General features: G+C 49.0%; 2 protein-coding genes across 2 annotated transcripts in view; one reads left to right on the plus strand and one right to left on the minus strand.

The window, feature by feature from the left end:
- SND1 (staphylococcal nuclease and tudor domain containing 1) overlaps positions 1-26,906 on the plus strand; it is a 420,486-nt gene that overhangs the window by 330,878 nt on the left and 62,702 nt on the right. The window lies entirely within an intron of this gene.
- On the minus strand, positions 21,885-26,883 carry LRRC4 (leucine rich repeat containing 4). The gene is made up of 2 exons (XM_058529382.1): positions 25,538-26,883; positions 21,885-25,357 (listed from the first exon to the last, which is right to left on the minus strand). The coding sequence occupies exon 2, from the start codon at positions 25,255-25,257 to the stop codon at positions 23,299-23,301; it is 1,959 nt and encodes a 652-aa protein (XP_058385365.1). The 5' UTR covers positions 25,258-25,357; positions 25,538-26,883; the 3' UTR covers positions 21,885-23,298.

Below are 26,906 nucleotides of genomic sequence, written 5' to 3' on the forward strand. Positions count from 1 at the left end.
AAGTAAAAATGGCAGGCAGTACCAATTCATTTATCATGAGCTATCCATTTCCTACCAGGCCACCAGTGACCTCTCCTTCTGCCTGTTATGTTGCTGATCTGCAACTGGGATTACTCTTGTTTCTAGGCTGCTTTAATAGAAATGAGAGAATCACTGTATTTGGCTCCTGTAATCAAAGCTGGATGAGGAAGGAGACTGCAGGTAATGAGCAAGAAAATTACTATGGAGCCTATTCTTTGACTGTGTGGTTTTATTTGAGGGTTCACCACATGGGCTATCCTCAAGAAGAGGCAATATGGCATCAGTTGGTGGACATTGCTGCCTCACCCAGCACTTCCCTCCCCCCTGTTTTTCCAAAGGGCACAGCCTTCCTTTATTAGCCATGTTTCTACAGAATGTAAGTTGGGTGTGGCAAGTGAAAATCCCCATGACCCCTGTGAACTGGCTCTGCTTTTGCTGAAGGTGCAAAGGTTTGTCATCCCCTCCATGACACTTCAAGTAGTAACTGTGGCTTACCCTGGAGGAACTTGGGGTGCCCAGGGTCAAGCCTGAGTCAGGGGATGCAGGAAGGATTCTTGTGCTTAGGAGGGGTCTGTAGCCACCAGGGGATGAAGAATGGAGACGATTCTTAACAGCTTCTTTCTCGACTCTCGAAACAAGCATGGGAAGGGTGTGTATGTATGTGTTTTGCTCTGTTCTCCCTCAGTGGAAGTGCCCTCTGACTCTCACTTCAGAAAGGTGATGGAGATACCCCCGCCCCCCTTCATGACATTTCAGGTGCCATGTGCTAAAGAGCTCATTTTTAAAACTGCATCTCAAATGGCATATACTTATTACTTCACTCACCTGGTGGGATCACCAAGGCTCTTTGAAGCCCAGGGCTCTTAAAAGGGAAGTGAGCACTGACTAAAAAGGGAAAGCTTGATTAACTCAGCTGCTTTCCTCTTTATGTATCATAGTTTGAATTTTGTGGGTTCTTTAGTGCACACATGCACAGAAGCAGCTGTTGTCCACCATGCCCAGGAAGGTCGTTCAGCCCCATGGAGGGGCTGAGAGGGCTTAAGTCTGTTGCCTTGCGCAGCATGAGCCAATTTCCAGAAACTCCTGTCTGTGTGGAGTTTTGGCTGAGGAGGCAGTATTTGGCCGGCTACCTGGAAGATAACCCTGATCCATGCCCTCTGCCGTCCAGCAGAGGGAGCCACTTACCTGAGTGGGCACTTAATGGTGACCAGCGGGAGTAGCAGTTCCCAGAGCTGGCTGTTGCCATCAGGGAGCTTGCAGTCTTTCGTGTCAGCCCGAGCATGCGGCCAGTCTTCTCCAGAGGAGCACTGCCGTCATGGTCATGTTTCCTGAGTGCCCAGTGGGTTGAGGTCATTATTTTGGATGCCCCTCTCCCAGTAGGGAGATTGCACTAGAAATCCAGTGTTGCTATGTCAGGTAGCTCTGTGGTCTGCAGATGCCAGACCTGGAGAAGGCAGCCAGCTCTCTGTGAAGCTGGTTAATTACATGTGAAGCTGCCAGCAGGACAATTGTTCTTTTCCCATGGATCATTAATAAACCATTGTGGCCTGCATAGACGGGGTGGGGGAAGTCTCTGACAGTTCCACCACCTTCCTCGGCTTTGTCGGACAGGTCTTCCTCCCTTTCAGTCTAAAGCTTTCAAAATGGCTGAGGATGAGGTGAGGGAGGGAAAAGAAGAATGTATTTCCATTTAATGCACGTGTTTTTCTCCTAAGCTGGAAAGTGGCCTCCTGCTTTCAGATCATCTTGGCAGCCAGAGTACAAAGAGTTCAAGGCTTGCCATGGGTGGGAAGTGCTAGTGGCTCAGCTCCTAATTTTTGTAGCAAACTACAGACCAGGCCCACTTTGGAGACGAGGCAACTAGTGCAGCAGATGGCAAATAGTCCTGCTTCACTGGGGCCCGAGATCTTCTTCCTTCAGCCAAGGCAGCCTTATTCCTGCTATGCCTGAGTACAGAATGCATTTCTGGTTTTTTAGAAATTTCTTTTTTAGGCAAATATGGAAAGAAGCAAATATAATGCCTGGAAACTCAGTCTAGTTAGAAACATTTCTCTGTCAAACAACCTAAAATAGAGCTTTCCCTTTGTTGGTTAGAAGAACTTAGAATAGAAATCTACATTTCTCCATAGAGCATTGAGTGCAAAAATAAAAAATGGATTATAAATAGAAATAAGCATGACCCATTCAGTTTCCAAAGACTTGAGCATACAGTCTTCATAATACTGAGTTAGAGCATTTTATAGCTATAAGGGCTCTTGAGGTTATATAGTCCCATCCAAACAGTCCACAGTAGTTGAGAAGATTGAGGCATGAAGAAGTTAATCACTTGGGCACATTCACACCGTGATTCATGGGAGAGCTCAAGTCCCCACATTCCCATTGTATTGATCTTACCTGTACCCCCAACCGTGCCTCCCAAACAACAGCCACCAACACCTGTTCATCCACTTGTAGTGCAAGTAATAAATGGAGGCTCTGATAGTGGCTCATAAAAAGGAGAAAGGAGTTAGGTGTATGTGACAGAGGCAGACAGAAGAGATAAACACGTGCATTCTCTAAATTGTATTATTTTAGTGAGAAAAGAACAGGAGGCTACGTCAGAGGAGGAAGTCCTCTGGGGCCTCGGCGTTCTGTAAAGAAGACTCTTTGTAGACAGGGGTGCAGAGAGAACTGCACACAGAATGAGAAGGCACGCCAGAGAGGGAGGAGTACAGGTGTCTGACAAACCTGGAATTTTCCATTGCCTTTCCTGATGAGATGGTAGCAAAGCTGCTCTCTTTTCACACTAAAAACTAAGGTTTAGAAGAGCCCAACAGAAACAACCAAGGAGTACTGTTATAATTTAAGGGATTTTTCTTCTTCCTTTGTGTGTGTGGGGGGAGAGGGGTTACTTTGTTTTATTTTTTTCACTGAGAGACTTGGAGGGAGGTGAAATTTCCTAGCTGGGATTGCCCTGGAGCTCCTTGGGCAGGACTCCAGCTTAAGCACTCTGTTTTGGTCACATTCAGCCAGGGCACAGGGTGGACCCCCAGGGGCCATTCCTTGCCTCCAGCATCCTGGCTCTGAGACCTGCTCCCTCTACTCTCACAGGAGTCGGATCCAAAAGCCGTGCCATGTTATCAGAGTCTGTAGCTGAGGCTAGTTACCCATCTCACAAGCAATGACGTCTGTTTGTCTTTCAAGGGGCTGTCAAGTGGGGGAGGAACAAATCACATTTTCTGGCAATTTAATTTTATTAACTCTGATTTTTTTTTTTTTCCCTTTTCCAAAGCACAGCTAAATGGAGCTAAACATACACACAAGGGCTATATTTAGTCCTGATGGTGTGGTAGCGTAGGGAAGGCACAAACATAGAGGTTTATCTGCTACCTAGTAAACACAGGGAGGTGTCAGGGCTGGAGAATTCAATAGTAATAATAAGCATTTATATGGTGCAATGACAACTTTGATACAGGGCATAATTTTCTGGGGATTGCTGTTAATTGTGTTTCTGCCTGTGAGCGGCCCCCTGGTGAGGGGCTTGGAACACCACACAGAGTTAAGCTATATTAAACATTAATTAAAACAGTGTAAAATAGAAACAGAATAAAATACGCAAAGGTCAGAGTGACTGTGAACATGCAGACAAGGCCCCGAGGAGAGAGAGGTTAGGGCCTGGTGAGCCTAGTACACTGGTGGATTCACTCTCCTAGTTACTCTAAGCTTCTTTGAGTTCCCAGGTTTAGTAGGTTTGCTGGAGAGTGGATAATGGTACCCTTTAGCTCCCCAAGTTCAGTTCTTCCTCAAAGGGGTCTCAGAAACTTCTTATTGTCACCAGCAAGAAATGAGAGAAGACAACAAACTTTCTGCAATGATGGAATGTTCTTTATCTGCACTGTTCGGTATAGTAGCCACTAGCCACATACAGATATTGAGCACTTGAAATGTGGGTAATGCAACTGATGCACAGAATCTTTAATAAAACTTAATTAATTTAAATAGCCACATATGGCAAGTGGCCACCATATTGGACAACGCTGGACTCTAGATTGTCCCTTGCCCACTCAGCACACAGGACAGGTTTAACTTGCATTGCCCTATTCTTCCTAGCTGGGATTGGCTTTCCCCATTCTCTGAGTGTTTTTTCTGAATGCCTTTTTGACCCAATCCTTTCATGCTCTTGACTTAAGCTTCCAAATTCTTTCAGAAGGGTCACACACAATGCCAAGAAATGAGAAAGGAGATCAATGCCTGCATCAAACCAGACAGCCACGACCCTATCTTGGCCCCCTTTTCTCCTGACAGCCCTGAGTCGAGTTAATACCAGGTGTTCCCACTCTCCCAGGCAGAAAAGAAGGCAATGGCTTTGGATCTCTAGCTGAAGACCACAGATCTGCAATGTTGTCACTGTCCCCACTGAACATCTGATTCAATTGCTGAGTCTGACCCTTGAGTTCCCCAGAACCTGCAGGGATTGCAGAATTCCCAGGTCATCCACAGAACACTCACCTGACTTTCTTTGGTCCCTTTGGCACCTGAACTGAAAATACCTTTTCCCATAGCTCTTTCAGCGCTTGTTGAATGCTTAGAATGAGTCCATTCATTGGGATGACATAATATACTGGAACAAAGCATGACACTTGTAATCAAAAATCCCATGTTTAAGTCCTAGCTCCTCCATTTACTAAATCTGTGACCTTGATGAAATCATTTAACCTTCCTGAGGCTTCATCTTCCCCTACAGAAATGAGTGTGCTAGCCTAAATGACCTAGGTACTGAGAGGACCTAGAAAAGAGAGCCAGAGAAAGAGGCCCTGATTGCCGTGAAGCCCTATTCCTGCACTCAGTTGCCACCTTCAGGCGTCAAGCCTACATTTAAAGCACCCCTTTCTTGAGGCCACCATAGACCTCACCTGTGTCTGGTTACCACTAACCCACACTTGGAAGTTGTCCAGCGCCACAAACACACCCTGAGCCAAACTGGATGGCATTACCTCTCCTTATTATCGTCCTCATGTGAACCTCCGGGAGTCAAGAACTGTCCCCAGTTACTTTGGGTCATCCTCAGAGGTAGCATTTTAGTCTGTTGCAGAAGAAGGCAGGAGGTTTCTTAGCTTGGGCAGTGGGTCCGTAAAGTAAAAGAGGGGTTTGTAAGTTACCTGACGTGTGCCAGTCATGCTGGCTGGTTGTTCACCAGACCCCCTCCACCCAGCAATTACTAGTCACTGCTCCAGAGATTGTCCCCAGCCACCCAGAGCCCCTGTGGAGCTGCCAACACTGCACAGCTCACAGAGGGCCCTGTAGCATCTCTAATTGAGGAGCTGGTGAGCGGACGCCCTCAGTAGAAGTATTTTTAGCTGCAGTGATACAGCCTCATCTTTTTGCAGGATGTTTTGTTTAGTTATTTTTTAAATAAAATAAGTAAAATTGAAGACTGTGGTCCCAAACCCCAGTGCCAACACCCAAGAAGTTTTGGCGTACCCCCCTCACCACAGGCCTAATTAATCTAAGACAGGTGCTGAGGCTCGGAGTTTGCCAGAATATTAGGCCAAAGAGACAGCGTGTACAGAAGTGAAAAGAGCTAGAAATAAAGAGGGAGAAATAATGCAGGCTGGTCTGGTGTGAGGTGCTGAGGGCCCTGTGAGCAGCCTGGGCAGCTGGGAGCAACTTTTCTTCCAGGCCTCTCAGATCTCTGATGGACCTAGGGGATCAAGTGAGTGGGCCTCGACTCCTGTGTGTACGGCAGCCTTGCATTTTACAAGGGCTTCGGTTCTGTGGCTTACTGATGTCTAAATGCTTTTGTCTTACTTCTCTTCATCTTCTTCTGTGACTTGTTACCTTTTCCTTGGCTTTTCTGTTGTGTCCCATGTGATCAGGAGCTAAAGGACATTCACAGAGCTTGTGTCAGATGCCATAGCATGATCCTGGATTGATGGGGCAGTGGTTCTCAGCCCTGGCTGCACATTGGAATCATGGGGTGTGGAAGGCCTAGGAAGGATACGAATACCTGGGCCTCCCTCTAAAGATTCTGACGTCATCAAGCACCAGCTTTTTAAGTTCTGCAGGTGTATTAGGTGATACCATGGAATAATTCTGTTGATTGTGTTAGGTGTGATAATGGCATTGTGGTTATGTAAGAAAATGGCTGTGTTTTTTAAAGATGCATCCTGAAGTATGGAAGGGTGAAATGACGTCATGTCTGGGATACGCTTTAAAATACTTCAGCAGGGCCGGCCCTGTGGCTTAGCGGTTAAGTGCGCACGCTCCGCTGCTGGCGGCCCGGGTTCGGATCCCGGGCGCGCACCTATGCACCACCTCTCCGGCCATGCTGAGGCCACGTCCCACATACAGCAACTAGAAGGCTGTGCAACTATGACATACAACTATCTAGTGGGGCTTTGGGGGAAAAAAATAAATAAATAAAAATTTAAAATACTGCAGCAAAGGGGCTGGCCCGGTGGCGTAGCAGTTATGTTCATGCACTCTGCTTCGGCGGCCCAGGGTTCAGGGGTTCGGATCCCAGGCGCGGACCAACGCACCATTTGTCAAGCCATGCTGTGGTGGCATCCCATATAAAGTAGAGGAAGATGGGCATGGGTGTTAGCCCAGGGCCAATCTTCCTCCCAAAAAAAAAAGAAAAAGAAAAATACTTCAGCAAAGAAAAAGGGGGTAGATGAAGCAAATATGACAATTTTGATAATTGTTGAATCTGGATGGTCGTTATATGGGAGTTCATGACTGCTCTCTGATTTCAGTGTTTCAAATTTTTCAAATCAAAGTTTTTTTAATAGTGTTTTTAAAAAATATATAAATAATTCTAATGTGCAGCTAAGGTTGTGAACCAGTGGTTTCAGAAGTTAAATTTGAATCCCCACACCCTAGAAGATCAGCTCTGATTTTGGACTTCGTATCACCTAAGACTGACCTTTTAGGATAAGTTACCGTGAATAATCTGGACCCTAAACTCTTGAGTAGGTAAGGACCAGGATAGGCCCAAAGAACAAAGGAGACCATGTCCAGAATCTGAATTCAGAGCGGACAGCTAGACAGCTTTGTCTTCTACTGTATGACCACAGTATCCCCCAGCCCTGAAAGCTGTTGTGCCTTGTAGCTTACCTGCCTTGTCACCTGCCAGCACTCCCACACACCACCCTGAGGACCTTTTGCCACAAGAGGGAAATAGAAGACAGCTGCATTGTGACACATGCCACAGGAGGGTCCTGCTTTCCTCCGTGCTCAATACTTTACCAAGTTGGATTTTGCTAAAACTGGGGTGGAGGAAGAGGGGGCTGAAACTTGCACCTCTCTCCCTCCCTTCCTAGGAGTCCATGTGCTCTCAGCTCTGTATGCAAGTGTGTGAGGGCTCTTTTGTGTCCTCTGTGCCTATTCTAACTCCCAAGCAGTATTTTTGCTCTGGCTGCTCAGCAGGCAGGGCAAACAGCAGCTTGCTGCAGCCAAACTAAGTGGAGCTCTGGAGCTTGAGCTGGACGCCTCCATGCTACATTTACACACCACAGCCTTGCTTAGAAGCTTGGTTTAGCACTTCCTCATTCAGGGGCAAGCTGCTGGCTCTCCTTTATTCAGGGGGCTTTGTGATTTGTACCTAAACATTTAGTGAGTCTGTGTGTTGGTAAGGGAAGCTGAAGCAGACAGAAAGCTGTGGACTGCCCAAGGCCACTCGAGCAGCCCAGAGCTTTGCTCCCAATTGTATTTACTGAGAGCATGGGTGCCCTTCTTCCCATCCCCTGAGGAAGGTTGAGACAGGTCTTTCAGCAAATGCCAGTTTGAGAGAGGTGCAAGAGTCACCCCCTGCACCTCTGTGGGAGGGCCTGGAGCTTCTGTCTCCCCCATAGGAGTTGGAGTCAGTATTGGTCCCACCACTGTCCAGTCCTGACATCAGAATTCAGACTGGGGGAGTTTCTTCCTCAGCCTGGTCATAAGACCAAGTAGCCTCGGAGGCATTACTCTGCATTTCTTTACAGGACTGTGTGGATAGAAGGAGGCAGAAGCTTGCCCTGACTCAGGTATTCCTCAGTACGTATTTCCCCTGGCATCACCCTTAGACTTTCCGTTGTAATTGCTCCCCCATTGTACTGAGTTCCTCAAGGGCGAGGACCAAGTCTTCCTCTCCCCCGTCCCCCAGCACCTGGCACAGAACTGGTCCCTCTACTTGCTCTACATGAACATACTCATGAGTAAGGGACCAAAGCAGGGCTGTGGCAGGGAGTGCCACTAGACTAAGGGTCAGAAACTAAACATTTTAAAAAAGAAACTTTTAAAAGTCTCTCATTCATTTGAGCTTGTGGACCTAAACTGTGTGGTGATCCTAAGACCTGCCTGAGTTCGTTTGTAGAGCAGCCTGTGACTAGGGAAGGTTTCTGGCTGGTAATGGCTAGAGAGAAACATGCTATTTGGTTCTCTTCCCACTTTACTTTGGAATAAATGAAATTTTCTGTGTGCCTCGGTTTCTCCCATTTGGTATTCATAGGCCTCTAAGCAATCAGTCGTCTCTCCCTCCTCGCCAGGGGCTCTGAGGAGGGTGACATGTTTATAGGAGGATTTCCCATTGTTTTTCCAAGTCAGTCAACTGATAACTTTGTCAGCTCTCCTGGAAGTTACTCCTCCTGAACCTGAATGAAATGTCAGGAGCAATAGCTCAGCTTAAGCAAAACCATGTACAAGAAGTGCTTCTGGAGTTAGTGACAGGACTGTCCTGCAGGTCTGCAACCAGTCTGACCACTGAGTCTACTCCCTCTAGAGCCTGGAGCAGAGTCTCTCATCCTGGGTGTGCCCTTATATCACCTGGATGTATTTTTAAAACACTAAAGTCCTGTCACCACCGCTAGAGAGTCCACCATACTTGATCTGGAGTGTGAACCCTGATTTGTTTTAATAGCTCCCTCGGTGCTGGTAATATGTACTTGGGACTGAGAAACACTGTCTTCTAGTCTTCACTAGAAGGAGCTGTAACAGCACTTGAACATCCACTGCTGGCCTCCCTCCCCCCAGGGAGGTGGAAGAGCAGAGCATGTGCTCGCGTCTTCTGGGCAGCCCCATGTCACCCTCCTTAGCTAGTTCAGAGACACACTCCCAGACTGTGTGACTGGTACAGTGTCTTACCTCCCTCCTTCCCACCACACACACACACACGAGCCCACTGCTTCTTAACCTTGGGCAGGTGACTGGAGAGGAGAGAGACATCTGTGGACAGTGGTTCGATTTTGTTTTGGAGGGCATTAGTGAGGGAGACCAATCCAGAACTGTCTTTGCAATTTGTTAAGATGAAGATTTAAAAAAAATTCTAGCTCAAGGAATGTTCGCCTGAGTACAAGCTACCATCTCCCAAGCATCACATCCCACCCTTCGGTAGCAGAAGAGTCTGCCTTAGCAGTGAGAGGCAAGGCCAGACACCAGGTGAAATCCCAGACAGCTTCCTACCCTCCCTCCATATCTTGTCAGATATTTCAAGCTTTGAGTCCTTATTCGTGCTCTGCCTACTTGGCTGGCTGTTCTTGCACTTGAACGGCTTGTTTGCCTGGACAGGTCCAAGCTGTCTGAGCCATCAACAGCTGCACCTCTTCCCTCGTGCCTTCTGTCAGAGCCAACCTTGATTCACAGTAGTGCAGATGGCCCCAGCCTTATCCAGCGACGTCTGCCACTCCCATCCCTCTCCTGCCCTGTTTTCCCAGAGATGAAGGGGCTGGGCCAGGCCTTGCCTGCAGGTCAACCTGGGGGCTAAGATGAAGCCTACTCTTAGTTCATGCTCTGACATATTAACCCAGGTGACATGATAAAAAAAAAATTTATCTGAACCACATAGGACAAGAGTGCAGCAAGGTCTAAGTTCATACTGTGCAGAAAACACTTTCTAGCCTGATCAGAGCTAAATCTGTTTTGGAAATAGCCTTAGTTCCACCCACTCTGCGTCCCAAGTATTACTGGGAGTGAGGGTGAGCTGAGAGAGAATCAGAGGCAAGAGCAGGTGTCAGAAATCTCCTTTCCTTCTTTTCCTACCCTTTCCTCCCTTTAATGCAGACTTGGCAACTTCTCAAAGTGCTGCTGCTCAGTTTCTCAGTCCAGTTCAAGGTGCTGAAAGGTAGCGCCCTGTAATACACCATTGTAATCAATTAGTTTCCCTTCTCCTTGTCCCTCCAAGAGAAATGAAGTGGCAGATAACGAATGTGAGAGGGGTCACAGGTGACCTTGTACATGGGAAAGATATGCCGCAGCAGCCCTAGGGCCTCTGCCTTTCCCCCTGCTAGCTCAGTGTTGAGCTGCAGACGAGGCACGGGAATCAGGGTGTCCCATCCAGCAGTCTCTGCTTAAGTGAGACCCACAGCCATACCGTCTGGTGACAGCCTGCAGCAGGGAGGGATGCTGTGGCAGCAGTCTACTCGTCCGCCTGTGCAGCTTTGGATGGGGGGCATACAACACAAATACATCGGCTCATTTGGGTCATCTGTAAACCTAAGGGACCCCAGCAGCTGTTGGAGTGCCATTGGTACAACAATACCAATATTCAAGTGAGTCACCCTGAGGCTTAGTTAGCTGTTAGATACACATTATTTCAAGGCTTTCTTCTCCACTAGAGCAAACTGTCCCAGTCCTAGGCTGCTTAAACAGGGAGGAACACAGCCCCCAAAGCCAACCCTTTTCATAGGGGAATACCAGGACTGAGATATATTATCTTACTCTCTATACAACTTGGGATGTTTTCTTCAGGATAAGGATATTTTCAATCCTTGATAATGATAAAATATCTTTATTGGCACCCAAGGACCAGTAACATACTGACTAAAGAAGACAGAGGCTACCTGGAGAGGTATCTGTTTCTGTCCCCACAATTTGAAGCCAGTCATTTGTTGAGCTCTCATGTCCTAGTGAGCATGAGGCCAGTGGATGTAATGGAATTAAGGGGCCTTATTCCACTCCAGATGTTATGGTTACCTACAGCCTAAGGGTGGGGTCTGCTCTCCTCTCTCCAATTTGGTAAGGAAGGAAGAAAGATCCTTGACCATAGTCAAGTACCCAGGAGACTTTTTGTTTCTCTAAAGCCACATGATAGATATCACCACACTGGTCAATTTCATGTTCAAAACTGGCCCTTCTGTCTAGCGTTATATGTTGCTTTCTCTTCCTGCTACGATTGTTGCTTAACCTCTTAACCATCTCTACTTACTCTCTTGGATCCATTCTCTTCTCCTCATGACTGACCACATTTTAGTGACCTGCCTGCTTTTGTTTTTGATCTGCAAATTCTAGTCATTTCGAACTGCTGGACTAAGAATGACCCACAGACCCAGTCCAGGTTCTTGAGTTGGGTCCCAAGGACCTGAACTGACAGTATTTGTCTTAACCCTTAAAGTAACCATCAGATTTATAGTCAAAAACCTTAGCCAGCAAAATCCTGTGGCAGGTACACTACCAGTTATGAAGAGGAATGGCCCTGGAGCTGCTCAGCACAGTGTCAAGGGGACAGCAGAATTCCGGAGGGGGGATGCTGCCTTCCCCATCCTGCCAGGCCCCTCGTAACATAAGAGCAGTTCAGAGGCTAGGAGATTGGGATAGGGACGTTCTGCCCCCGTCTTCTGCCTTCTGTACTCACTGTGGCACTGCCTGTAAACCTGCCTAGCTAGGGCCCTCAGAGGGCTGCCTGCCCTGCTCACGTCATCTGGTTGTCTGCTTGATGCCAGGATGCCCTGGACCTGAGGGGGCTGCATAAGTACAACTACTAATCGCCCAGGAAGATTTTTCCTGTTGTCCCAGTACAGGGCTACCTCTCAAGCTCCATGTGCTGCATTCACTAAAGTTTTAGACATGAGACATGGCTCTGTTCTCTCTGGGGACAAGTAGGGAAAAGATTCCCCAGCTGACTCTTCCTGAGTTTCAGTTCCAAATGGAAAAGCCTACCACACAGCCCTCAGTGTCTTCTACTCTGCACACCACACCTGATTACACCTCAGGCCATTTCATACCAGCAGAGGAGAGCCCTCGCTCGAGCAGCAGCACTACTTGGGGGCAAAATCTTTACCCTCATGGTATTTTGTTAACTGAAGTAATGAGGCCTGACCTTCCTGAACAGAAGTGAAATGACCTTGGGGGTTGACAGGTACAGCTCAGCCAGCGTTTATTTTGGTTGTTGATTTCCACATGTTAAATGGTTCTAGTTGCTACTGAACTTCCTTGCTTCTGTGTGATAGTCAGGTTCTGTATCCACCATGGCATTCGTGCAGGCACTGGGGAGAGAAAGCTTTGCTGCTTTACTCTGGCACCTGAAAATGGTTCTCTATCCAGCACGGAGTTGCCAGTGGGGAACTGCTGAAGTAGCACGCTAGAGAATCCCAGGGAGACCCCTCATCTCCTGCCAAGCTAAACACACCCTGTGTGCGCTGTTCTGAATCACCTCACTGCAGCTTCAGTCCTCCCCAGCTCAGCACAGGGCACCGCCTTACAGGAAAGTCCTGGGTGTCAGCAAGAGCGGCATTTTGAGGATGGAGGAAGGGGGAGTGCCACTCAGTCATCTTTTAAGTAGAAAGGAAAAGGTCATCAGAGCCGTATGGGGCCTAGGTTGGATTATTGTTGACTCTGCCTTGCTGCAGCAAAGGGGCCTGCTCACCGTGGCCAGCACTGGGCAGTGCCAACATCATCCAGCTGCTGATAGCCAAGCACAAAGAAACGCATGCTCTGTGTATCCAGATGGGTCTGCATGTCAGCATGAGCCCATTTGTAGCCCTTGCCCAGGAAGGGCAGCCCACGACACAGTAATTTAATTAAATTTGCCTCCCTCCATGGCCCACATATTTGAAGAGGTTTGGGGGGAAATGAATCTGGCTGAGGAACATTACCCTGCCGCTCTGGCACCGCCCCAGAGCCGAGCCGCAGCACCATAAAGGGTCTCGCGATCCTGAATACGGCCCAGGACATCTGTCTGCACTGCAGGCTCTCTGGCCGTGCTGCCTGCTGGCACATCTGGCAAGGCGGCCTCTGGAAGCAGTCTGTCTCCATCACAGAGAAGCCACCGAGGGCAAAATAAGGGGACTCCCCACCCCCTCCTCAAAACCTGCTGGCAGCAGCCTCAGCAAAAAGCAGAGCCACAGTGTTAGCTTTCCCCACCCATTTCAGTGTATATGAAGGGAGAGGGCAGGATGAGAGGACCTCACCCCTTCAACTGATACCATAGCCTCAGTAATAACTGTCACCCCAATTTCAGTGTTAGGCCACATCCCTGTTACTTCTGCCCTGGAAATAATCAATTTTTAGGGACCTGAAATCAATTCCTCTACCCTTGCTTCCAGTGAACTTATTACCATGTTTCCTATCTCAAATTCTCATCAGTTGTTGTCCATGATGCCTGAGCTTAACCCACACCCACGCTCCACACCCCAAAGACCTCCCCCTGCCTCCCAGCCAGCCAGCGCTTTTCTTACATTGAGTTCAACTCCTCAGGAGGCACGTAAGCTTTTACTTTCTCTTGTCTTCTCCCTCTTGTCCAGAGCATCTGCCCTTTCATCTCATCACTAACCTTTAGCCTGCCTCAGTCTTTTATGTCTTAGGTCAGCAGTACTATGCCTGCTAGAGAAGAGCATTCTTTTTGGTTATCTTCCTCTCTCCCCACCCAGAGCACATCCTCCTGGCTGGCCAATCCCTCCTGCGGAATGACAGCAGCACCTCTGAGAGAAAGGGAATTTCTCTGGCACAGTTCGCTTCAACACCAGCAGAACACAGGCGGTTGCTTAGGAGTGGGAATCATTAGAATCAGGCCATTATTGGAGGGAACGGTCTCTAGGGGAGCTAGCAGAAATTACCACTCCTTAATAGATGGAAACTCATTTGCTTGAAGCCCCCACCCTCCTCTTTATTTCTCTGCATTCCCCACCTCCCTTCTCTTCCCAGCTTTGAAGTTGAAAAGAGAGGTAACTCTGCACGATCCAAGATGGCACATTTCTGCTAAATTAACTTGGTTAAAAGATCCTTGGCTAAAAGTGGCGGTTCTTTTAGAATGTTTCTATTGGGACTTCCCTTGAAACCATCATGACGGAGACAGATTCTAATTAAATGTGTGTGATAAAATTACAGCCAGGGCCACTCCGTTTCCCAAGAGAGGATTTGGTGATATGGGGGAAGAGGAGATGTTTACTGGCTTCTTAGACCCCTGTTGTGGCGCAAGCCCCTGAGTCAGCCTGCACTGACTGAGCTTTCCCTTTGAGGGGCCCCTTGCTTACACAGTACCAGGGAAGGCGAGGGAGGTGGAAGCAGGACTCCAGACTCCTCTGCTTCTCCGGTGGTCTTCTTGACCTTGAACGGACCTCTGACATGATTTAGCTTCTGCAAGCCTTCCCTGCACAGGGATACATGTTCTTTACCTTATAGCTCTTTGATCTCGTAGGGAAGCAGGGTGCGACGGACGTAAGCAATAAATTCTCCTTTTAATTCATTAGCTGTTTGGGCTGCCATCAGAACTCACATGCCCTAGAACCCTTGTGGTTGAAGAGAAAGGAAGAGTTGCCTGATTTCTCAGCTCTACCTGTTTGAATGAAGTCACGAGTGGTTGCCATCTGTCTCAGAGCATTAAGCACAGATAAAGTATTGGCATGAAAGGCCTTCGCCTTTTCTCCCTCCCTTCTTCCCCAGAAGCGGACTGTAAGGGATTGCACCAAACTGCAAACTCCATGGGGCACTAATCACTTCATAGTTTCTGTAAATGGCGCCTCCCCGAGTTGTAAGTCACGGTGGCTCTGCTGGTGTTCAGTAATAATGCTGGGTTGAGGACCCAGAGACCAGAGATCTGGTCTCTGCATCACCAGCTATGTGACATTGAGCAACTCACAATCTCTCTGGGTTCATTTTCCTCATAATTAAAATGAGGGGGTTCAACTAGATTTTCTGAATTAACTTAGAAGTTCCCTTCACTGTCTCCACATCCCTGAAGTTAAGAAGCCATAAACCGTCATTCTGTCCTCAGTGTCCATTGCTATCCCAAGGTCAGCTAGCCTTGATAACAGACCCATGATGTGAAGGTGCCCTCAGCTGACATGATACCACTGGTCAGAGCAAATGTGGACTTAAAACAGGAATGTGGAAGAGAGAGTAAGGAAAGGGAAAGCTACCCTGTAGGCACAGGAGGCTGAAACTAGAAGAGCATAGAACAGGTCAATTACTTATTCCTCTTGTGTTCATTCTTCTCTGTGGCTTCTAGAAGAGCATAGAACAGGTCAATTACTTATTCCTCTTGTGTTCATTCTTCTCTGTGGCTTCAGAACCTTTTTTTCACACACATGTATGCACCACACCCAGTAGATGCAAACACTTCCCTCACAAGAGAAACAGCAGGAAATGCAAACATGCTTTGAGACAGCTCAGTCTTGCCATATCCCTCCAAGTCCCCTTGTCCCATTTCTAATTAAAAAATTGTCTTCCCTTTCCCTGGTTTCGTTAGCAGTCTCTTCCTTGGCCCTCCCTCCTTTCTTACTCCATACTTTCCCAATTCATCCCCTTAAAGAGATCAATTGGAAGAATATGCTGTCATGTCAGAAGGAAGCCATTGTCGATTCACACAGGCAGACACTAATAGGATAAAGTATTATCCGACTTCCTTTAAGTCCAGAAATTAAATCTTCTTGCGATGGTAATAGATTATAACTTATAACCACAGGAATAGGCCGTTAGTATCTGAGGCCTAAGCTCCATTTCTGGGACTGTGCTGGGCCTATTATGAGTGATGCTCTGAGCATTCCTACAAACACGGCTGCACTATCCAGGGAACTGTCTCCGTGGAGAGCTGCCTATAACTCACTCACTTCGCCTACAAGGTAGGTAAAGGGAAGAAGCCAGGGCTTTGAAGACTGGGAAGAAGTAGCCCGAGGCGAGGAAACCAAATTTTGCACAGGGAACAGTTAATGTGTGAAAGCTCTTCTCAGTCATCCTTGCTGACTCACTGAACAGGTAGAGTGACTTATCTAGTGACTAAATCAGCACAGCACAGACCCGGGGAAACCAGCATTGAGACCTTAAAGGAACTGGAAGAGACTACAGATTAAGGACTTGCCTTGGAAGAGGAAACAGCATGAGAAGTGCTAGAAAGAAGAAAAAGCCATCAATCTTCTAGAATGGAGGGATCTTGCAGGATATTCTAGGTTGTCATGGCAGACAGTTGTACTCAAATGGGGATTATGAGGGGGAAAAAAACCAGATATAAGAATTAATTGGAGGGTGCTTTTTATTAGTGGGGGATATAAGGAGGTGGGTGGGTATTAAAGACACAGGTAGATCAAGGACTGTTCCTTTGGTATTTAGTAATTAAACTTTAGTAATTGCTCTGGTATTGTTCCTGGGTGCGCAGAATGAATGAACCTGGAAGGCTAAGTACTACTTTGGTCCATCTAGTCCCCATACCTGGTATTAGCATAGCCTCTCATCTCAATGCTTCCCTATTGTAGGTTCAAAAATCTTCTTAATGGGATAAGCTAGAGAAGACAACTGCCATCCTCTCAAATGCTAACTTCCTTTGACAACAGCTTTTCTCCCAAGGATATCCCCCACAGGCCTCGGCCTAATCTCTCTGACTCACTGCCAGGGTCCATGTGCACTGAACTCACAGTCATCATTATCTTTATGGGAAAACATGATTTATATAACACCCTCTCTCTAGAATAATACTGTTTTTGTGGATAAACAGTGAGTTGCACCCTCTCTTCTCCCCCGGTGACTATGCCTTAACAGAAGTGAGGGAACTCCTGAGTGAGCCATCAGGATTAGATTACAGCGCTGAGGGCTGGGTTGCTTCCCCCAAGCAGTGGACAGCCTCCAGCATAGGGAACAGGACTGTTTTGGGTAGGTGGTTTGGCCCAAGTACTGACAGCAAAGCTGGCACGTACCAGAGGATGAAACCTGTGATCATCCTAAAATCTAATTCTAGCCTCTCATTAGGAAATCAAAATGCATTCTTTCTTAGGCTTCTCTTGGAAAGTTGATCTCCCTGCTATTCTTTGTTCTGTGCCATGCATTTCACACTAACAGTCCTCCCCCATCCGGGGTCCAGCCAGCCTCTTGCTTGCTAGGGCAGAGGAATCTCCCTGGCTTTCCTCCTTAACTGCCTTGCAGCCCCTTAGCCTGTGTGTCTGCCATATAGCTCCACTCTGCTCTCACTTGATCAAATTAGGGTGCTTTTTTTCTGCCTTTCTTCTCTCCAAGCCCTCCAATAGTGCTTTAAAGCCCCAACAGCCCTCTCTATGCTGCCTCCTCCCTCCTGGTGCCTCCACCCTCCTCACCCTCACCCTTGGTAAGGCACCCTGACAGAGAAGCAGGGGTAGGTGGAGAAGATGCTAGGAAGCTTGCCCTCTTGGTAGAGGACCAAGGCTTCTAGGTAGATGTTTCCTGTCCCAGCCCTCAGCTTGTGCAGAACCCACCAGCAGCAGCACCTTTCCTGTCTTCTGCCTCACCACAAGGAAAGGTAATCTATTCCTGGACTAAGACAGTGCCTTGGGCCATCTATGGAGCTGGATTATGGAACAGAGCACAAGGTGGTATTTTCCTGGGAAGAGAAGTACAACCCATCTTTCCCACAGTGCTTAGGCTTATAGATGGTGCTGTCCTGCTGTCTCTGACTTCTGGATAATCATTGTTCCTCTCTGGAATAACTCAATAGGCATGTTCTCTCTTTGGGCATGGATGAGGTTCAGGAATAGATGGTGATGGGGTCTGGTCAGTTGGTCTGTCCCTTTATGTATATTGTCAAATAACTACCAACTATACAGCATTACTATATGATGTCAGGCACTGTTCTAAGTGTGATTTTATATATATAATTGCAGGGTCGTTTTATGTTATTTTATCTTATGAGGAAGATCAGCCCTGAACTAACATCCACGCTAATCCTCCTCTTTTTGCTGAGGAAGGCTGGCTCTGAGCTAACATCTATTGCCAATTCTCCTCCTTTTTTTTTCCCCCCCAAAGCCCCAGTAGATAGTTGTATGTCATAGTTGCACATCCTTCTAGTTAGTGTATGTGGGACGAGGCCTCAGCATGGCTGGAGAAGCGGTGCGTCGGTGCGCGCACGGGATCCGAATCCGGGCCGCCAGTAGCAGAGCGCACGCACTTAACCGCTAAGCCACGGCCCCTATATATATAATTTCAATTCCCACAACAACGTATGTAGTGAGGTGGATACTAATATTATGTCCATTTTACAGATGAAGAAACTGAGTATTTGTCCAAAGACACACATCTAGTAAGTGACGGAGCTGGGGTTCAACCCAGGAAGAGTGTCTTGAGGGTCTGTACTCGCAAGCACTATGCTATATTGCTTTGCCGATGTGTATATTTCACTGATCTGGTTCCTGAAGCCTTTATTCCTGCTCCAGGAAGCAATTTACTTCATTTCAATTTAAAGCAAAGATGAAAACAACCTTAATCCACTGCCCAAACCATTCTAACCTCTTCAGGGGAAAAGGGTGCTTTCTGAATGGATGGAGACCAAAAGAGGTGCTTTGAGCCAAAAGCTGCCTTGCGGTTTAGCTGAGGTAGGATTTAGAAATGGCGTGAACAGTGCCTGCATTAGCCGATGGCATGGAGTGCAGAGTGCCAGCAGAGCAGATAAAATCAGACATGTGTTTGGATATAAATGTTCTCTCTCTCTCTCTGTCTTTTTCTTCTTCTCTAATTTTAAGCCCCTGCTGCTTTGTTGCAGTAAAATGTTGGAGCCTTAATTGTGGGCTCTGGTCCCCTGAGGTAATATAATAGCCTGCCTGGGCTGAGTAAGGCCCACTTAGCCCTCTCTTAGTCTCAGCCCATCTCCACTGAAGGAAGCCAGAGCTCCCCACTATTAATGGCGATGGATTCTGGACCTCTTCCCCACCATCAGGAATTGTCCTGCAGGGACTCTTGACTACATTGTTCTACCCAGCACCCAAAAAAGTTGCTGGCCTCCATACATGTTGAACAGCCATGATACAGCTCATGTCTCTAGGCCTTAGATACTAGCCTGCCTACTCTACCTTCATTGATAATAGGAGGCAGCATTACACCAAAGAGAAATAAAAGGCCCTGGAGCAGATTGGAGGGGGCAGCCACAGCGTGGCACTTAAAGAGCTAGGGCTGGGTTCATACCAGTGGAGGAGAAGAGTTAAGGAGCCCCCATAGTCTCATTGTTGAGCCGAATAAGCAGAAACCACTCTGCGATGGAGTACTTGCTCTGATAGGTGCTTAAGACCTCTGTCAGTCCTCTCCTCTGATAGGGGTTGGGAGAAAGGCAAGCCATCTTCCCCGCTGTAAACACCCTTCCTCATCTACTTCATCCTCTTTCCCCGGCAGCCAGCACCCTCTGTGGGATTTCTGTCTGCCATTGAACCTAAGAATCAGGAAGCTGTTATGTACAGTCCTGAGAATCCGACTCCTTAGTGAGCACACGTGGCCTTTGGGACAGCTGTGGGGCCCCTGTGGTCAGAATTCTGGTCAGGCCTTGAAGGGCAGTAGAGCCAGTTCTGAAGGAGACTGAGCAGCTCTAAGAGGAAGGAGAAGAGAACACAGCGATATCGGTATGAAGGCCCCATTTTCACTGCATATAGGCCAGGAAAGAAAGATATTCTTGATAGCCAATAAGGGCCTGAGTGAGAAAGCAGATTTGACTTGGGAGTCAAGAGACCTGGGTTTCAGTCCTACCTCTTCCACTAACTAACAGTGTGACCTTGGGTATATCTTTCAGTTTCTCTGGGGCTCAGTTTCCTTGACTATAAAATGTGAAGAGATTAGACTAAATTATTTTTCACAGCCTTTAAAATATTCTATAATGAAAATTCTCTAACTCCATATAATCAGCAGCAGAGCCTTTGCCTCTAACGTGTTGCTATAACTACCCCCCTGAAGCGCTACCAACCCATGTTCCATTCTCAGGTAACAAACCCTACAGCTTGGCTAGGCCTGAGGATGAGTCACCAACACAGCATTAAAGGCAGCACTTTCAGTGCTTGTGGGACTCCTCTCTGAAAAGCTGTCCCAAGTGCCTGCTACAGAGGAGGATATACCCAACATTAGGGCAAAGGAGGGTTGCTGCTTTAAAAGCTGAACTGCGGGGCCGGCTCCGTGGCTTAGCGGTTAAGTGCGCGCGCTCTGATGCTGGTGGCCCGGGTTCGGATCCCGGGCACGCCCCAAGGCACCACTTCTCCGACCAACCCGAGGCCGAGTCCCACGTACAGCAACTAGAAGGATGTGAACCTATGACATACAACTATCTACTGGGGCTTTGGGGGGAAAAAAATGAATAAATAAAATCTTTAAAAAAAAAAAAAAGCTGAACTGCTGCCCAGGTCAAGGAGCAGGCCCAGTGAGGAAAGGAACTACCCTTACAGCTCTAAGGACACTTACACCCAGGACCATATTCTCAGTCTCCCCTAATTTCTTTGAGGTTCCTTCTGGAAAGCAGTTTTCCCTCAGATTCTGAGACCTGAATATGCTCAGCCCCCACGACAAATGCATTTGTTCTTGGGACTCTTCCCCAGGAATGTTTTAGGCCCATTTCTCTAGCTCTCCTCTCACACCTTTGTTCAGCCACAGATCCTTGTTCAGCTCATTCCAGAGCTGCTGCATAGTTCCCTGAGCACCCGAATAGCTATCAAAAAAGGAGGGGTGTTAGGAAATTGGCTCCACATCCTCTATTGCTGAAGCAGCTACTTCCTCCACAATCGCTTCTGAATGTGTACCAGGAAAGCTGTTCTAAACAGCCTGAGTTGTGTCTTGTGGCAGTAGGAAAGGGGGTAATTTGTTTTTTCAACTCATCCTAGCCAAGTCCCACCCTTTACTCTGCTGCAGTTTTCTCTTTCTATTGGGGGGTAGAGTGGTAAAGGAGAGGCGGAGGGAACGTATCTCTGGAGCCTAGAAACATTGAGTGGCAGTTTCTAAGTGTGAGCCCAAGCATACATGCTGCCACAAACACTGATCCCCAGAGATGATGTATACACCCAGGAGGATTAAGACTTGGCCCTTTCTTAGCCATTTCTTAGCCAACTGCTGCAAAGTGCTGCCTGCCTCTCTCCCTGTTCCGTGCCAGAGAGATCACACCCACTCAGTCCCGATTCCCTGCATTAGTATAAATACTAGCGCTGAAGAGACGCAGGGTCCCAGTTCATGCAGCCTGCCTGGACGTCATTACTCAGTAAGCATCAGGAGACAGACACCCACCACCACCAAGACACATTTGACTATTTAGTACCCAGAGAACAGAAGCAACACTGCCTGTGGGAAATTTTAAGCCCAACAACATTATTGCAGACCTCTTAAATCCGGGGTCCCTGGGTAGAGCTGGTGCTGCCTGACTAGCAGCTTCTGCTGAGGTGGCATTTCACTTCTGGCCAGGTCCCAGGAGCTGAGGCTGACCCATTTCCCCTGCTTTTCCAGGGCGTAGGGAATTTGGTTCTATCCCCAACAAAGCCAGGGACTAACACACTTAGCTCGTGGAAAGGTGCACTAGAGTCGGGGTGCTTTTATTTAAGCTAAGGAAAGGTTGACAGCTTTAGCATTTTCCCATAAAGAAATTTAACATTGTCTTCCCCTCCTACCTGACCTCTCCCCTCCCCTTCCCTTCTTCTCCTTAAATAGAACTTATTTGGTTGATGCTCTTAAGAATCTATATATGAGGGTCTTACTCAATTTAACCCTTTGGGGACATTGAATTAAAAATTGAACAATATTTATTAAAATACAAAAATACACTTTTCTCACATTACAATCAGTGTTCTTTTGTTGGCATTCCCCCCCACCCATCCCACCCCCTTTCAAATCTGAACCCTTTATTTCCTTTTAAAGCTAAAATAATAAATGAAAAGTTACAGCATTAAATGGACCAGAATAACAGAGATCTCTGCCTTCCCCACCCACGCCCACCCCTTCTCCTCCACCTCCTCCCGAGGTTGGCGTGGGAGAGGGAAGCCTTCCCCCTGTTGTGCTGTGTTCCACAGGACTCCATGCAGAACTCACTCGTGTGCATGTGGATCACTTCTGTTTTAGTAACTGTGGATTTCACATCTTTTTTGTGAACCATCCTGGTTGGGAAAGCCTTCATTTTACTTTAAATGAGACTGTGCCCTTTTTCTCTCTCTTTTTTCTTCTCTACTCGTGTTCTGCCCCCACCCCATCACCACGACCAGTTGACATCAGCTGTAATAATCCCTAATGAATCAGCATTTAGAATAGTCACCAAATCATAAGCATGAGAAAAGCTTCCACTCCCCCAGGCTCCCCACTCCCAGCCTCTCCTCCCTTTCCACCTTAAAACAAACAAAACCTTTTTTAAAAATCATAAAATGCCATCATCGTCTACAATCATTTGTCAGATACCGGGAACAACAGGTGGACATGGCACAATGCTAACTTATGGCCTCCTGTGAATACATTCTCTCTGCTCCTGCTCTCCCTTCCTACCCACCTCTGTTGCCGCACCCCCTTCAGGGGCCTCCTCCTTCTCATGGGAAACCCTGAATAGACACATGCCTTGCACAGAGTGGGTTAAGCCCAACTGCAGGAATCTGGTGCAATGTGAAAGCATTGGACTGAGAGCTACGCCAGACCCTTCCTTCTCTGCTCCTTCCTGAAGCGCTCTGTCAGGCAGGGCACACGCGTGTCCCAGTGCACAAACCAAGGAGACTTGTGCACATGGACAGGCATAAAGACTCAGCCCTTTTAATGATTCATTTGGATTTTGGTGGTTTTCCTGTTTAAAAAAACATTACAGATCTATCTTCCCCTTGGCCTCTGAAGAAAAAAAATTATTGCCTCTCAACATTTTAGCACAGTACCTATTCTTGGTGCTTTTTTTGTATTTTTCTTTAAATAAAGTAAATCTGCAAAGACAGCTCTCAACTTAAGAAAGGTATCTATAGAAATGGGTATTCCTGCATCCTGTGAAGCATCTTCTAAAAAATGACAGATTCAGTCTCCCCGCTGCCCCTCAGCAGCCCACACTCTACCTCTTTAGGGACGTTTGCTGTTGTTTTAGTTTGTTTTATCTTAGCAGTTTCAACCTTATGCCAGAAGTCCCTTCTGGCAGCATAACAAGTTGACTGGTGGCTTCTACCCCACAACATTCCCAAGAACCCCACTACCCCTTTAAATAGAACTTACAAGTTAGAAAATAGTTTTGTTTTGATTTTTTGTTTTTAAATTTTAATATAATCTGTTTCTTTTACCAGCCCATAGGTTTAATAATATAAGCATATACAAGAAAAAGTCTCTCCCCACTCTGTACAAAAGTTGCTGTCTTTTTTTTTTGTGCATTCTATTGCATTTTATAAGTTTTTGGGGGAGGGGGAGTCATATTTGAGTTTCCTGTACCTTGTCCTTGGTATGGGTCTGAATTATATAAGGTTCAGAGATAGTGGTGACTGTGGGGTGCAGAGAGTTCCCCAGGCTGTTTTCTGTCCAGTGGGCCCCATGTGCTGGTTTGTAGGTGTTGTAGTTAATATGGTCATGAATTGTGGGCAGCACTACTGCCCCCTCACCTGATACACCGGATGGAGCTGCTGTTGCTGCTGCAGATGCTGCCGCTGGGATGTCTTCATCCACCTGGATAATCTCAACTGTCCGGGCAGCTGTGACTGTACTCCTCTGCTGGTGCCGCTTACGAAGTTTGTAGAAGACAATCAACATGGCGGCAGCTAGCAGAGTCACTGCCACAAAGCAGCCAATGATGATCTTGGTGGTCTTCATGACTTCATCCAGGCTGGTCTGCATTTTGTCATTGGTATCTGTCGCGGGTACTGCCACCTGCTTGGGCACACGGGTGGTCTGAATGAGCACCGTGGTAGAGGTGGTATATGCCGGCTGGTAACCAGTGGACGTGGTAGGAACAGGCTTATACTTTCGCGTTGTGTCCTCAGGCGAAATCTCAGTGGTCTCCACTGTGACAGTGGTGAAGAAGCTGTAGTTGGAGGTGTTGAGCTCGGCCGTGCTCACATTGAGGTAGGCCGAGGCATTGGAGTTGCCTGCCACATTTGTCACCATGCATGTGTATACCCCAGTGTCTGAGAGCAGCACATGGGAAAAGTTTAAGGTGCCATCATTGAGGACAGAGATCCGTGGGTGGCGGGAGGCGTGGCTGAGCACTGTCCCATTAGGCAACAACCACTTTACAGAGGACATAGGGGGAGTCCGACACTTAAGTTCTGCCATCCGACCCTCAGAGATATTGAGGTCCCGAGGTGCATCCATGATGAAGGGGGCAGAGCACTGGAAGGAGGCCTGGTCCACCTCTACCAGGTAGCGGCCTCGCATGTGCAGGGGAGCATGACAGCGGCCACAGCAGGTGGAATTGGTGGGTATGTACTCCCGAAGCCACCAGGCTAGCCATAGAATGTCACAATCACAATTCCAAGGATTGTGGTGTAGGTGCAACTCCACCAGGTACCTCAGTGGGGTGAAGAGGTCATGGGGCAAAGAAGAGAGGTTATTGTGGGCCAAGTTGAGTTCCACAAGCGAGGCCAGCCCATCAAAAGCATTCCGCTCAATCAAGCTGACCTGTGAGTTCATGACCCATAGCTTCTTGAGCGAGCTCAGGCCATGGAAGGAGCCAGGCCTGATCTCAGGGAAGTGGTTTCCTGACATCTCCAGCTCCTCCAGCCCCACCAGGGGCGTGAGATTGGGCATATCTTTAATGTTGCACATACCCAAGTTCAAGTACTTGAGGTTGAACAGTCCCTCAAAAGCCCCCTCAGAGATATACTCCAGCTTCTTGAGCTCCCCCAAGTCCAGGCGCATGAGGGAGGGCACCCGGTTGAAGGCATAAGAGGGGATGCTTTCTATGGGGTTGTTGCGAAGCCAGAGCTCCCGCAGCTTGGACAGGTATTCAAAGGCCCCACTGGGGATGACTGTCAGCCAGTTGTCGAACAGCTCCAGGGTGTTGAGGCTGGCCAGCCCGTTGAAGGCCCCCACCTCAATCTGCCGGATGGAGTTCCTGCCCAGCTGCAGGACCTCCAGGTGGTGGAGGTGTCGGAAGGTGTCGGCCTGGATCATCTGGATGTTGTTTTCCATGAGGTTGAGGTACCGGGTGTTGGAGGGAATACCCTGAGGGACCTCGGAGAGGCCCCGGCGGGTGCACACCACCTTGCTGAACTGGTTACTGCAAGAACAGACGGACGGGCAGTTCTGGGGCCCGGCTGAGGCGGCAGCAGTGATGGCTGCACACAGAATCCACACTTGCGCCGTGAGGTAGACGACGGGGAGCAGGACAGCATTCCAGGTGTGGTGCACAGTTACCTGCCACAAGAGCTTCATGGTGTGGCACGTTCATAATTCACCATCGCCTGGGATTTTGGCTTGGAAAGGAGAACCAGCCCTACCCCGGCTTAAGTGAGCTAGGAGCTCCTCTTTCCATCTGGAGAAGGAGGTGGGGAGGGGGCGATTAGAGAGACGGAGCAGATCGGCCGAAAAAAATCATGCCAAACTAAAGAGCAGCCCCTCGTCCACCAGCCCCCCTCAAGGCAAGCCCTCGGAAAGCTGAGACTTTCTCTCCCCCATTGCAACCATCCCCACCCAATTATTCGCTATCACCTACCTCGGAAGGAAGGGAAGAATTGGCGTGGTGTCCTTAAGCGTTCTCCACGGGAGCTGGCCACATCGTTCCCATTCTTACTTCTTAGTTTTAATTAACAAAAGGGAAGTGGAGGGGGTGGGGAGGGCAGAGGGGAGGGGAAGGGAGGGGTGGGGGAGACAAAATGGCTTCTAGTAAATCCCGAACAGGCTACGGCGAAGCAGCGGAGTTGAGGCGCGCCGGGGAGAGCCCAGGCCCGGCGGGCTATGCAGGTGCATGCCCCCCCCTCAGCCCGAGGAGCGGCGCCACCAGCGCTTCCCTGCTTTGTCCTTGGACCCTGGCACGGGCTCGCACCAGCCAAGGGGGAAGCCGCTTCATCGCCGGCGTGTGCCTCCGGCGCCCCGAGCCCGCTCCCGGGGCCGCCACCCGACGGGGAGCGAGGGGGCGCCCGAAGCCGCCCAGGCCGCGCCGGGTCGCCGCTGCGCTGTCCTGTCCTGGCGTCGGCCGCCGCCGGCCGAGGCAGCCGATGCAGACGGTAGCTCGCGGTGCTGCGAGAGTTAAGAGGAGGTGTCCGCGGCTTCTTCGCCTCCCCAGACACACACCCCCTTCCTTCCTCGCCTCTTCTCGTAAGGGTTAAAAAGACCAAAACTGGGCTTAGTTCCCAGTCCGCTGTCTGCTGGCGCGAGGAGCAGTAATCCGTCCAGCCCCCTGAGGGGCAGCGGCGCGGAGGCAGCGCCGGGACCGGGTCCGCTGGCCGGAGAGGAGCGCGGCCGCCAGGTCGCGCCCGCACCGCAGGCCCCTTCAGGGAGTCCGGGGGCGGGCGCGGGTCCGGCGGCGGCGGCCGCAGCCCTGGGCGGCGCGCAACCGCCCGCCGCAGCCGGGCCCCCGGCGCGTCGCCGGCTCGGGCTTTGTGCAGAGGGAGCGAGTTCGGGGCTTTGGCCCCTGGTGCCCTCAGTGGCTGCGCTGCACACGGACTGCTGCAGCGGCCAGAGCGCTGACGGCGGCGGCGTGAGCAGCGGGGGTCGCGGCTGCAGGAAACGCTCCGGAGCCCGGGAACATGGTCCCTGCTGGTTAGCGGCGGCGGTGGCAGTAGCGACGGGGCCCCTGCGCTCGGCACCCACCGTCTCCTCCTCGCGCCGGGCTCGCAGTGTTGCAGGCAGCAGCCACGCAGACTGCTCTCTCATCCTTTTGTCCTTCAGTCAGAACGTGAATGTACTGCTGACGCATACTGTTCTGGGGAGAAGATTAGCGTGATGCAGTGCTCTTATGTATTAACACCGCTCCCCCTCCACTGCCTGCCCTCGAGGGGTTAACGCCGGCGCCTTCCAGCGCCGCGCCGCGCAGTCCCGAGCTCCGCGCCTCCAGCCGACTTCCTCCCTCCCTTCTTTCCTTC

The sequence above is a fragment of the Diceros bicornis genome, chromosome 3 (assembly GCF_020826845.1).
Source record: "Diceros bicornis minor isolate mBicDic1 chromosome 3, mDicBic1.mat.cur, whole genome shotgun sequence".
Lineage (NCBI taxonomy): Eukaryota > Metazoa > Chordata > Mammalia > Perissodactyla > Rhinocerotidae > Diceros > Diceros bicornis.

Coding starts and splice junctions, on each gene's coding strand:
- LRRC4 (XM_058529382.1), bottom strand. CDS start 25,257: ATGAAGCTCTTGTGGCAGGTAACTGTGCACCACACCTGGAATGCTGTC.